This window comes from Paramormyrops kingsleyae, chromosome 2 (genome assembly GCF_048594095.1).
Source record: "Paramormyrops kingsleyae isolate MSU_618 chromosome 2, PKINGS_0.4, whole genome shotgun sequence".
Classification (NCBI taxonomy): domain Eukaryota; kingdom Metazoa; phylum Chordata; class Actinopteri; order Osteoglossiformes; family Mormyridae; genus Paramormyrops; species Paramormyrops kingsleyae.
The window spans coordinates 19208409-19221253 of NC_132798.1; the positions used below are offsets into that span (position 1 = coordinate 19208409).

At 40.2% G+C, this 12845-nt stretch overlaps 1 protein-coding gene across 3 annotated transcripts; it reads right to left on the bottom strand.

Annotated features, from left to right (window-relative positions):
- Positions 1-3416: 3416 nt before the first annotated feature.
- LOC140582998 (beta-1,4-galactosyltransferase galt-1-like) lies at positions 3417-12845 on the bottom strand. 3 transcript variants are annotated; one of them, XM_072707565.1, is made up of 2 exons: positions 12730-12845; positions 3417-6447 (listed from the first exon to the last, which is right to left on the bottom strand). In XM_072707565.1, the coding sequence occupies exon 2, from the start codon at positions 6418-6420 to the stop codon at positions 5086-5088; it is 1335 nt and encodes a 444-aa protein (XP_072563666.1). In that variant the 5' UTR covers positions 6421-6447; positions 12730-12845; the 3' UTR covers positions 3417-5085. The 3 variants fall into 3 exon arrangements, with proteins under 3 accessions (XP_072563666.1, XP_072563670.1, XP_072563664.1); XM_072707569.1 differs by lacking the exon at positions 12730-12845 and adding an exon at positions 9005-9144; XM_072707563.1 differs by lacking the exon at positions 12730-12845 and adding an exon at positions 8997-9144.

Genomic DNA, 12845 nt, shown 5'->3' on the forward strand with positions numbered 1-12845 from the left:
GTAGCCAATGAGCATAAACACTTTCTCATAAGTAAGCGGTATTCTAATTTGACATGAGCTAAAGACCCAGAAGAGCTTCAAGTTACGCCCCGTACTTTGTTGTGCTAACAAGGTGATAAGAGAGAGACGATCTGCTGCGGACAGGTTTCACGGTCACAGAGTGGCTCTGACGTGAGCGGCATTGTCAAGATTATGAAGGATTGTTATAAGCGACTGAAGGCCACTGGGTTCGTCACAGGCAGGCCTGCCAGAAACATTCCATATGGAAAAGTTTTTTAAAAGTAACATGCAGGGGCGGATTAAGGTGTACAGAGGCCCCTAGGCTACAGTAGTCTGTGGGCCCCCCAACCCTGCCCCCCTCCACGCCAATGGGGGCCCCCTTGCAGGCTGGCACACGTGGGGCCCCTAGGCTTAAGCCATATCTAGCCTGTGTGTTAATCCGCCCCTGGTAACATGACTGTTATGCGTTTCCCCCAAGTCATACAAGCTCTTTATATGACACTCAAAATAAATATACAATGCATATTAACTTAATGTGTCATTGGACATGTATGTCCTTTATTCATGTAACAAACATATGAAATTAATATACTGTCAGATAACCTATATACATGTACAATGAAATTTTAATTAATCTGTCATTGGTCACATATGTACTTCATTTGTGTAAAATACATATTAAATTCATATTTTGTCAGTATTAGTTTTTGTACCTAATGAACTCAATTGCATCATGGACAGTGACTCCACACAACTGAAACAAGTGCTTTGAAAACATTGATGCATATTCTGAGAACATAAAATAGTTGAGTTAATCCCATCGAATTTTGTGATGAATGGGGAGAGATCATGCATGTCTTTCATTAGAATGATATAAAAGCAATAGAAAATTTTATCAAGAAACAACATACAATAAACATGTATTTCTTACTAAAGCCATATATATCACATATGGTAAAATGTAAAGTTCATGAAAAGTTTTATATTTTTCTATCAGCTTCTCCCTTGACTGCCTTATATGTCACGTATGTTTCTTTAGTATGAATGTGGCCATAATCATACTAGAAAAAACAATGACGTAGTGAGCATATAAAAAGCATCATGTGCTGTCATGTGTAACTGAAATAAGGAACATGCTTGATAACCTTATATGAACAGTGCTGTTTTTGATTTGTGTGGGGTGAGAGGTTGTCAAAGTGAATTGTCGCAATCCTTCATGGAACACCGGAAGCTATAGCTAATGTGGCGAAACTGCGACGACCTCCAGCTATCCCTCTGCTAGTTCACCTTTGCAGCCTAGACTACTGAGCAGATGCCTGACTCTATTCAAAGCGGGGCTGGCAATGTCTCCAGGTGCCTGGACAACATACAATATTTCAGAGCAAGCAGACAATGGAGCAGAGCTTCACTATGCCCTCCTCTGTGGGCCACCCAGTACTGTTACAGATCTACACCTTCCTGACTCTGATTCACGCTAAAACTCGGAAAGCTTCTTGGAGGAAACAGTACGGCATCATGGCACCCGCCTCAGAAAGCCCCATAACTGTGGATGCTTCTCTAGAAGCAGAGTGTCTTCTCTTGAGTAGAGCCCAACAGGAAAGCTTCCCTGATGGGACTGAGACTCCCCGTCTCCACCAGCACTCACTCATTCCCCAGAGTTTGATCAGGACAAAGAGGTGATCACTGACTATATGGAGCTGAGGGACTCAAATAGCTTATTAATGCGATCCATTCTCATAGATCCAAAGCTTCCCATGACCCAAGTCTTCATCAAAGATTACAGCACCACTGGGGGCCAGGGCATGTGCTTGCTGAAATTCGCTCCGCTTTTACGTTCTGCAGGGGCATGATACAATATGGGAACACTAACATATCGGAAATGGTCAAACCAGCCATAACTACAGTGGCTGATCTATCAGCTTCCTGTGTCTGTTCAAACTATTCTGTTCTATTCTGTCAGGATTGATTGCTTCGGTCCCCTCACTGTAAAGCTTGGATGATGCCAAGAAAAATGTGGAGCATTATTAATGTGTCTCACCAATAGAGTGGTTTATTTGGATGCCTTTTTAAGTATAGATTCAGACACTAAATTATCAAGCAGTTGATTTGTCAACTTTAGATTTTCATTCTAAAATTATTGAGCAGAAGTTCAGATTGCTTTGTAAGTAAAACTGAGTTGAAGCTTGTCTGATTGGAATTTTGAAAGACTGGTGATTGTAGTGATATTTCTATCAAATTTGAGTCTGATCAAAAGCTATTCCTTTAAATAAAGCCAGTCAAAATGTTTATATACTGAATGTCATCATCTTTTATTTTCAGATTTATTTTCAGTGTTATCTATTTCGCGATAGTTTCTTGAGACTTGCGTTGATCTCAGTATTGATTGTCATAAATCAATTACGCATTTTATGCCATGAGCTGTTCCTTTGAAGACCATCTGCCAGAGCTGCCTCACTGCAGCGCATGACCAAAGCAAAGGGAGCCTTTGATGGATTCACTGTGGCACTTGGGGAAGCCTGAGCCAGTGCTTATGCAAACCCAAATCAACCTGGACCACCAGGCCTGTCCAATGTGCCTCCAAAGCAATTTTTGTACATATATAATTTTATGTCAAGTCATGTGTTTTGTTTGTTTACTGGTTTATCTGACAGGGACAATGCATATCAATAACTGTGAATGTGCCAGTTAGCCAAAAGGCTAGTTTTTACTTATAGACCCTGGGTTCTTTGCTTTGTTAAGAGAAGAATACATACAAAGATAAAACATTCTATATACAATAAAATACAATACAACAAAAACAAATGAAATCCGGAGCTGGAAAGTTCAGGTCCAGAAAGTACAAATCCAGAGTAAGGTTTTGGTTCAACCGACCGGTTGAGTATAAAGACTCACAGTCACAGAGTACTCAGCTGGTTGGTTGAAACAAAACCTTGCTCTGGATCTGTACTTTCAGGACCTGTACAGCTGAAAGGCAAAGGCACATATAACAAATCAATATTTTTCAGGAAATAAAACAAACCAGTAAAAGACGTCACATGAGGGATTATCCTCCATTAGTTCTCACACGTGCACTTACGCTAAGTCGCCCTTCTGAGTTGCAGGCTGCACAGCCTGTGATGGACTAACATCTCATCCAAGGTGTACATCGTCTTGTATCCCGTGCTCCCTGGGATATACTGTCAACAATTTACTTCAAAATTTACAGTATACTGCCAGTGAAGTGCTGTAAATAAACAGCTCTTAGCTGTGACATTTTAATCAAAGTTTACAATATTAAAAATACAGTAAATATTGTAGTCACACAGTATGATTCTATTCATCTACAATAAAATTATCATTGTTTCTGCAGCTGGCATATAGTACATGTCAGACTACAGTGCCAGCCTGCATATATTTTACAATAAATCACAGTAATCTTTGTCAGTTAGTTACATTGCCAATACTTTAATGCAAACAACTACAGGTGAATCTTACACTGAAACTACAGCTACCATAATCGTCTCATTGCTCTAGAATTCTTCTTGAAATCTTAGTATTATGGGATGTTTTTTGTCAGGAACAATAAACTGTTTAACCAAAGACTAAGCAGTAATTTCTCCAGTTTCAGGTTGTCGCATGGCTAAATTACCAAATACAAAAAAATACAAAGCTGTGGAATCCATGTGCAACACTAAAATAATAAAATGAACAAGGTACAAATATTCTTCATGTTTAGCCAAGAATACCTGATAGTACTTTTAGCAGTTTCAAAACTAGCAGCAATATTTTATCAACTTCTTTCAGTATCAAGAGAACAAAAAAGCAAAAGCCAGTACAATATGATAAGAGAGGTTTGTTTGGTTCTGCGGTAATCGCGTTTGCGTGTGGCTCGGCAGGCGAAAGCTCTGTGCCTGTGATCAGAAGGCTGCTAGTTTCAGCCTGACCTTGGTAAAATAGCCACATGTCTGTGGGCCCACAAGGAAGTGGCTTCCCCTTTGCTGAGACCCCCAAGTTTGCTCTCACCTTTACGGAGAACAAGATAGGGCAAAGAAACCTTCCCTATGGGGATTAATAAAGTATCGCGATTCTATACTTGTACCACATACTATGTCTAAACAGTAAACCACTCAAAATCCATCATTTGTCTGAAAAAGGTAAGTAACACTTCCTGGGTTACAATGGTCCGTGTTATGATATTTTCACTTTTCAGTACATTATTCAATAAATTACATGAGACAGTTTGTTATAAAATTGGCCTTGTGTTAATGATTTTGCCCAACTGTAGGCTAATGTAAGTATTCTAAACGTGTTTAAGGTAGGCTAGGCTAGGCTATGATGTTTGTTAGCTCAGGTGTACTGTATTAAAATGCATTTCGGAAGGTTTATCGGAACATAACCTCATCATAACCTGCTTGCCAGCTCCAACTATCAGCCACATTCTTGTATTAATACACATGATCCCTCTGTCATATAAATCAAATTTATAAATCTCCCTGACAATTGATTAGTATATAATGAATGGCTGAACTGACTGACTGCTGAATTACTTCCAGTGTGCTTGGTGCTCCCTACTGACACTGCACGAGGAAGTTACAGCAGGTCACAAACAGCACTGCAAGGCCTGCAGCAGTGTCACACCAGGAGAGGCTGTGTACTCACAGCTTTTGTCTGTGAATCACTACTGTGCAGAGACGTTTTGAGGGGGTGGTGCTCAGTGCCTTTAACATATAAGGGGCACTCTGTATCTTAAAAAGGAGACACTTTCAGTAGTTCAGAGAAAGGAGGCAGGTATTCAGGAATACCCAGCAGGCCTACCGATGAATTACAAATTGGATACACAGTTGCTAAAAAGATTCTTCAGCTGGGATAGCCTGACCATCATGGTTATCATCACTGAAAAGTTCTACGGTTACACTGTGTGCTATATTTATGAAAGATGATTATAGACAGCGATTGACATAACTGCTACACAAGTACGCATTCACCTTTAAAAGCGATACCAAGTTTTGTAACAAATACAAAAATTACGAGGACATAGTTAAAGTAGGAGAAACATCTGTGAAAAAAGACAAGTGAAAAGAAAAAGGTTGTGGAAATCAAAATGCTTTAGTCATAGATCCCTGATTTATTCAGCACACTGTCAACATTTTGCACAAGATCCTTCTGATATTCCCACAGTTTTTTGTCCACAATGAGTTGCTCTTTGGTGAGATTCCCCTGTAAAGGAACTCTGACATGTACAATTCTGCACACATCAGGTGGAACTGTCAATGTGCCTCCATAATTCTTCAGCACTGAATGCACTGATGTCTGCACCACTTGCCTTGGGTTTATGATCATCTTGGTGGGGTTGTAAACATCTTTCCTGTCAGGTTCCTGATAAATGTGTTCCAAGATGTTTATTCCTGGAACGTTTTTCCACTGTGTTAAGTTGAATCTGCCCATATCATCAAAGACGGTTTTGGGGAAGATACGATTCTCGATAAGAAAGACTCCTACTGTGGGGTTTTGTCTTTGCAGGTCCTCCAGGAGAATCTCCAGTGTAGCATGTTGATAAGGCACAATTATTTCATCGATGTCATTCAGCAGAAGATACTTGGATCTGTACATGTTTCTGTAGATACAGTCGTTCAGAGTAGTTAACTGCCCATAGTAATGGAGGTCACCTTTGTCCCTTTGAAATTGCCAGCCTTTAGAGGGATTGAGGAACTGACCTATTGGCCATTGGTGGATTTCAAGTGTACCCTCTTCCCTGTAGAACTGCAGAACCTTGTCAAGGTCTGGACCACAGCTGGTGTTATAGATGACCACCTTCTGTATGCCCAGGAGTTTGTACACTTCTATGGTCTGCACAAACTGCAGTACATTGTTATAAGTTCCAAAGAGGTTGGAGATGCAGACAGTAAAATTATGTTTGAAGTTGTGCTCTTTCGTCTCTCTGTTTCGTATGGGTAAGAAGATCATATCTGGAATGTCTGAGGTGTATGGAGAATTACTGATGGTGACATTTGCAGCATCACACTTTGGTTCAGTTTTACACAGCAGGTCTGTGGTCTGGTAAGGGAACCCAAAATGATCACGGTGTATGTTGACCTCTGCTGCTGTAACCAAATATCCATGTTGAGCACAACCAAAGATACAATAAAGTGTTCTGACATCATCCCGCTTAATTATACTAATGATACGAATGGTTCCATTAATCCTGTGATCTTTGTAGGCAGAAACCAGAAAATGCTTTGTGTCCTTAATCGGCGTTATATTTTGCTCAGTCAAGTTCTTTGCACACTGATTAGTCAAATCAGCTGTTGGATTTAACTTATTTCCCCATAAATGTGGATATATAGCCATATTTCGCCCTAAGGCAATGTTATAGACTATCCACATCACCACAAAAAGTATTAATGACAAAAAAAAATATTTCGTAAAACACGTTTTCTCCATGAAGATGAAATTGGCTGTTCAGTATATCTGGAGAAGGAAAACACAGAAAATTATAAATGCATAATATCTTAACTGCACATACCCATTATAGGCAAATTTAACATGTTTGGAAGTTTCAAGAGCACAGAAGCAATGTCCATTAATATGTTGAGTGAAATACGCTGAGATCATCATTCTTCATAATGTTAATAATACCAGTGGTTCCATTTGTCCTGTGAACGTGGTCTTGCCGCATCCTCTTGTGTCCTGGGGCAAAGGTGTTGTGAAATGTGCTATATAATTGAACTAAACTGAACTTTATACAGTAGGCTAGACTACTGTAATGCTCCATTATCAGGGAGCACACGTCACACATTAAACACCTCACAATGTATTCACAATACAGCAGCTAGAAACGTTACAATAATGTAACCTGTCCAATAGTTAGGCATACCTGCACTGACTTCGAAGTTATTGACAAAGTTCACTGACTTCAGGACTTCAAAGTTCTTTTAACTTACATTTAAGGCAATCAGCGGTCAAGCACCTGCCTATATAACAGAACTGATTAATATCTACATGCCATATCATACACTTAGATCACAAAATGTAGATCTCCTCGTATCCAATATACAAATTAAATAAAACTTTATCGTAAAGCCTTTAGCGATGGTGCCCCTATATTATGGAACAGTCTGCTAGTTCATGCATGGGATACGCCGAGTCCATCTCCATCTTACTGAAGACTTAATACTTTAGCCCATGTGCACCTTTAATTTTGCATCCTCTGTTCTTTGGGATCACATCGCAATTTTAAAAGTTGCAAAAATCCTTTAGATCCTTTTTCGTCAACTTACGTCATCCCATCCCTTTTTTGACCGGTAGACTTCTGCAGTGTGGCTGCGGCACAAGACAAATTTTCATTTTTGAATGCGGGAGTGATTGATGTATCAACATCAGACCGCTGGTGATAATGACGTCCATACATTGGTGGTAATAATGCAGCTCGTAATCATTTTTTTTTACTGATGCACGCATGTGCATGAACGTCTGCCCACACGCGCGCACACACACCAGTTGCCAGGTCCAGCAAAAATCTCCTGCCCAAGGTCTGCTAAAAATCCACCCAACGGAAGCTGAAACTAGCCCAATATTTGAAATCCCATTATACTGTATCTCAAAGAAATAAACCAGTACTTTGCACGATGATAACATTCAATTCAAATTTTAAAATCACAGTTAAACACAATGATGTCACACAGACGGACGCACTTTATTTTCCCAGGGTTGCCAACTTTAGTCAGCTGGCTAGAGTGAAATCTTCAATTTGAAACAAGTCTGCATACGCATTTACATCTATGTAACAGTTTTATTACCTTGTAAATAGTATGTAGTGTTTTCAAACCACCCCAACGCTTTTGATGTAGCTAATTTTAGGTTTATAATGGAATAATACAGTTTTGCCGTAAGATTGCTTGCGTGAGTCCGGAGTTTGCACATTGCACTTCATATTGTACTCATTTTAGTACTGTCTATAGTCTCCCCTACTTTGACTAATTGCATATTTTATTTCCCCTACTCCTCCTGGGGGGTGCTGCCTGGAGACCTCAATCTATCAAGATGTCCAGCACACCCTGCTACATGTGACGTCGCCACCAGGGGCGCTGCTAAGGATTTTGGGCCCCATGAAAAGAATCTTGACAGGGCCCCCAACACAGCTGAGACTTTTTTCATATTAATTTACATAAAATCATGCACTTTTATGGTATTTTGACTATCATTCTCATATATTTAAGTCAATCAGACAATTGAACTCCATCCCATGTCCACACCCGTAATTTGTCCTCTGTAATATTGCACTACTTCAGTACTGTATAATGTATATACTGTGCATAGCTGTACATGTGTCATATAGTGTATTCACATATATTTATATTTGTATGTATGCACTGTACATATTTGTACTGTACACTGGCAATGACAATAAAGTTAATCTAATCTAACCTAATATTTTTAACATGACAATTGAAATGTAATGGAAACACTGAGCACTCTTAATGCAATGAAATGTATTAATATTTATTTGCTTCAACACTGATTATTGAACACTTATTTTGAAATCTCAAAATAAAACTCTTCAATTTAAAAAAACAGTGGTGGAAAAAAAAATCTCAACAAGAAAACACCACCATAAAACAAAATGGCCATATAAAATTTCTAATAATTTAAGCAGAACTTGCATAATATATTATATCAAAGAATAGCATAAATGTACAACATAAATGAGTCTCAGTTCCCTTATAATGCACTTTTAACACTAGAACGGCCACCAGCAGTCATTTTAACCGCAACATTTAAACTTAGGGTAATTATCTTTAACACTAGAACGAACAAGGCGTCATTTTGACCGTTTTGAAATTTGCATATTCAATAACTTTGTCTAAATAAATCACAAAGCCTTGGTGCTCCCTGACTTTTCCTAAAACTACATGAATTTTCATTAAAACTAGTTTAAATATTTGTGTAAATAAATATTTAAACCGTAGGCCACGATCATTGTCACACGGGCGGTCCACTAACAATTTAGTCCTACTTACAAGCCCACCTTTTCTTCTGAAATATTGGGTAACATACTGTCGACCCTTTGCCTCTTTCACTTGTCTTATTTTTTTCTCTTTCCGTTTTTGGCTTCCAGATTTTTGAGGCATTTTCACTTCTGCCGGCGCTATAAGTGAAGTCAAGCTGTTGCCTGGATACTATTTGGGCGGACTGGACCATTTTATGATAATCGAGAGGGGGAGAGGGGCTCACGGACGTTTGTGTTTCCTAAACAAACACATTTTTTGACACCAGGAAACAGCAAATAGAATAATTTTAAGTTAATAATTTTTACTATCAGCACCACAATTTTATTGGGGGCTTCTCTGGGCCCCCTCTCAGTCATGGGCCCCGAGAATCGTCATCGTTTACCCCCCCTTTACAGCGCCCCTGGTCGCCACTACCAATGACGTCCGTGCATCCAGCTCGCCATTCTGCCTGTGTCATCTTCCATGTACAGTATGACCCGATGCCTGCCTTCTGGTTGCCTGGCGATTGGAGGGAGCGTTGGCACCGGCTTGTCATCTCCCCTCTGCTCCCCGTTCGTGTCACAAATTTTACTGTATTTGACTCTCCCTGCCGGCCCCTGGAGGATGAGTTCCCCCTTTGAGTCTGTTCCCTCCCAAAGTTTCTTCCTTCTCGGGAGTTTTTCCTTGCCACTGTCGCCTATGGCTTACTCACTGGGGGCTTTGGGTGGGGATGCTGTAAAGCGCTTTGAGACGATGTATTGTTGTGATAATGCGCTATACAAAAATAAATTATTTGTTGTTGTTGAAAGCGTGAGTGTCACGCCTGACGCGTGAGAGTTGGCAACCCTGCTTTCTGTGTGCGTCTGTCTCTGACTTTCGGTGGCTAGCGATTCAGTATTACTCAGCATTAGGAGTCGCTTGCATTAATAATAATTAATTAATTTTTCTCTACAGTCCGCTGCCGCTGGACATTATGAAAGCAGCCCAAAAACCCGCAACCTCCTAATATTTACCCGTCACTGTATTTTAAAAATAGCCCAAATGGGCAAGAATACCACGGACCTGGCAACTCTGACACACACACGCACTGGCTGAGCTGCGTCAGAACACTCATGCTGCCGGGTGGAGGTGGGGTGGGTGGTGTAAAATTAAAAAAAAAATTAAACAACAGTGGCTGTCCTTCGGTCAGTTCAGTTGTGTTTCTATAGGCATTGTAGCATATTCCACAAACTGTTTATTCTATAGGTTATATAAACAAGTCAGTGCATTCAGTAGGCTGTTTCAGAGTCATTGGGATCCGTAAAATACACTCACCTAAAGGATTATTAGGAACACCTGTTCAATTTCTCATTAATGCAAACATCTAATCCACCAATCACATGGCAGTGATGCTAGAGGTCAGAGGAGAATGGGCCGACTGATTCAAGCTGATAGAAGAGCAACTTTGACTGAAATAACCACTCGTTACAACCGAGGTATGCAACAAAGCATTTGTGAAGCCACAACACGCACAACCTTGAGGCGGATGGGCTACAACAGCAGAAGACCCCACCGGGTACCACGCATCTCCACTACAAATAGGAAAAAGAGACTACAATTTGCACGAGCTCACCAAAATTGGACAGTTGAAGACTGGAAAAATGTTGCCTGGTCTGATGAGTCTCGATTTCTGTTGAGACATTCAAATGGTAGAGTCAGAATTTGGCGTAAACAGAATGAGAACATGGATCCATCATGCCTTTTTACCACTGTGCAGGCTGGTGGTGGTGGTGTAATAGAGTGGGGGATGTTTTCTTGGCACACTTTAGGCCCCTTAGTGCCAATTGGGCATCATTTAAATGCCACGGCCTACCTGAGCATTGTTTCTGACCATGTCCATCCCTTTATGACCACCATGTACCCATCCTCTGATGGCTACTTCCAGTAGGATAATGCACCATGTCACAAAGCTCGAATCACTTCAAATTGGTTTCTTGAACATGACAATGAGTTCGCTGTACTACAATGGCCCCCACAGTCACCAGATCTCAACCCAATAGAGCATCTTTGGGATGTGGTGGAATGGGAGCTTCGTGCCCTGGATGTGCATCCCACAAATCTCCATCAACTGCAAGATGCTATCCTATCAATATGGGCCAACATTTCTAAAGAATGCTTTCAGCACCTTGTTGAATCAATGCCACGTAGAATTAAGGCAGTTCTGAAGGCGAAAGGGGGTCAAACACCGTATTAGTATGGTGTTCCTAATAATCCTTTAGGTGAGTGTACATTAGGACAACAAAAGAACAATGCATTGGCAATGATAGGAAAATGTACATTTAAATATTTAAGTATTTTAAAAATACAATACTCCAGTAATTCTACTCAAGTAAAAATTTGACTGAGCAACTTTAACTTGGATAGCAGTAATACTTGACCAGGAGTATCTATACTTTGACTCAAGTAATGGAGTTGTCTACTTTGTCCACTTCTGTAAATAAACTAAACACACCCACAAACTAAAAAAAGAAGGGAAAACGATGGTGTATGACTCAATCGAGGCACACTTTGTGTAACTTGATGCCTTGGCTTAAACACAATCTCTTCCATTGTCACTACAGCTTAAAAAAATAACACCCTCTTTGCAAGCCAACACAGGTGGAATGCCACTCCGTAGCATATATGCTCAGTAAGTTTAAATTTTAGAGAGGGGTACACGGGGGATACACGGGGGTGATCTATCCCCGTCTACCCTTGCAAACACCTAAGCCGTCCCTACCCTGTCCCTAGGTGCGCGAAAACCATCCCCACCCCGTCCCTGCATTCACCCGCAGAACAACAGTGCAGTGTTAAATTAAGCATGTTCATATTTCCCTTTAAATATCTTAAATATTAAATTACTCACCCGGCACTTTTCTCAATATTTATTGGCATTATTCAGACCAAATTATCCAAACGTTTGTATTCTAAAAAAGAAAACAACTTAGAACTCATGTGAAATTATTGAAAAACATTGCTTGTGTGTGTGTGTCCATGTATGTATTGCCTCCTTATGTGTGTGTGTGTCTTGAGATGTAACACCTAGGGTTAGATTCACCATCCATACATGAAGAAAAAGCAGACCATCAACTGAAACTGGATTCAGTTCTTCGTTCTTCAAATGTGTAACCAGCCAGTGAAAAGGGCCTCTCCGGAGACATCATACTGTACATTTAGGGGTGTGAATTGTCCATTGACATTAGCTGCATCAAAATGTCTTATTTTGAATAACTTTTATGCGGTGGCTCATCCAGTGAAATAGAGATTTAATTTCCATCTTTTACGTGTTTGAGAGCGGTGCGCGTTGTAGCGCGAATCTGTATTCTCGTCTATTTAAACAAATTATTAATGCACCCCTTTACAGCCCAGGGTACATTCCCGCCAGTTGGTGTTGGGGTAAGAACAAATAATTTGGCAGAGCAAAGGGATTTACAATTAATATAGCACATATAAGAATATGCGTATACCAGCAATTACTATTACGACGGTGTTACCATACAGTTTATTCATCTCCATTTCCACTGCGGTAATATTTTCATTTTTTCCCCCAATTTCCGTGGATTATCCAACTTTCCCCATTCCCGCGCAACTCTCTTTTAGATGTATAAGAAAAAAATCAAGGTTTTCCTGATGAGGCAGGAAGCCTTGTTACTATCAGAGCTGCCGTAAGACAAAGCCCAACGATATTAGTATCAAGTCATGAAGCGTTTATTTGTTCTTATGAGTAAAACATGAAGCAACTTACTTGAGCTCTGGGATGAATCCAAATAACTGAATTATTCCCTACAGTGTTTTAGATCAGCAAGTTGCATCGGCAAGGTCATATAGCATAATTCCCTTCCTTACAAACACAGCTGAATC

Bases quoted from the DNA above. Each gene is read 5' to 3' on its own strand.
- LOC140582998 (XM_072707565.1), bottom strand. From the start codon at position 6,420: ATGGAGAAAACGTGTTTTACGAAATATTTTTTTTTGTCATTAATACTT.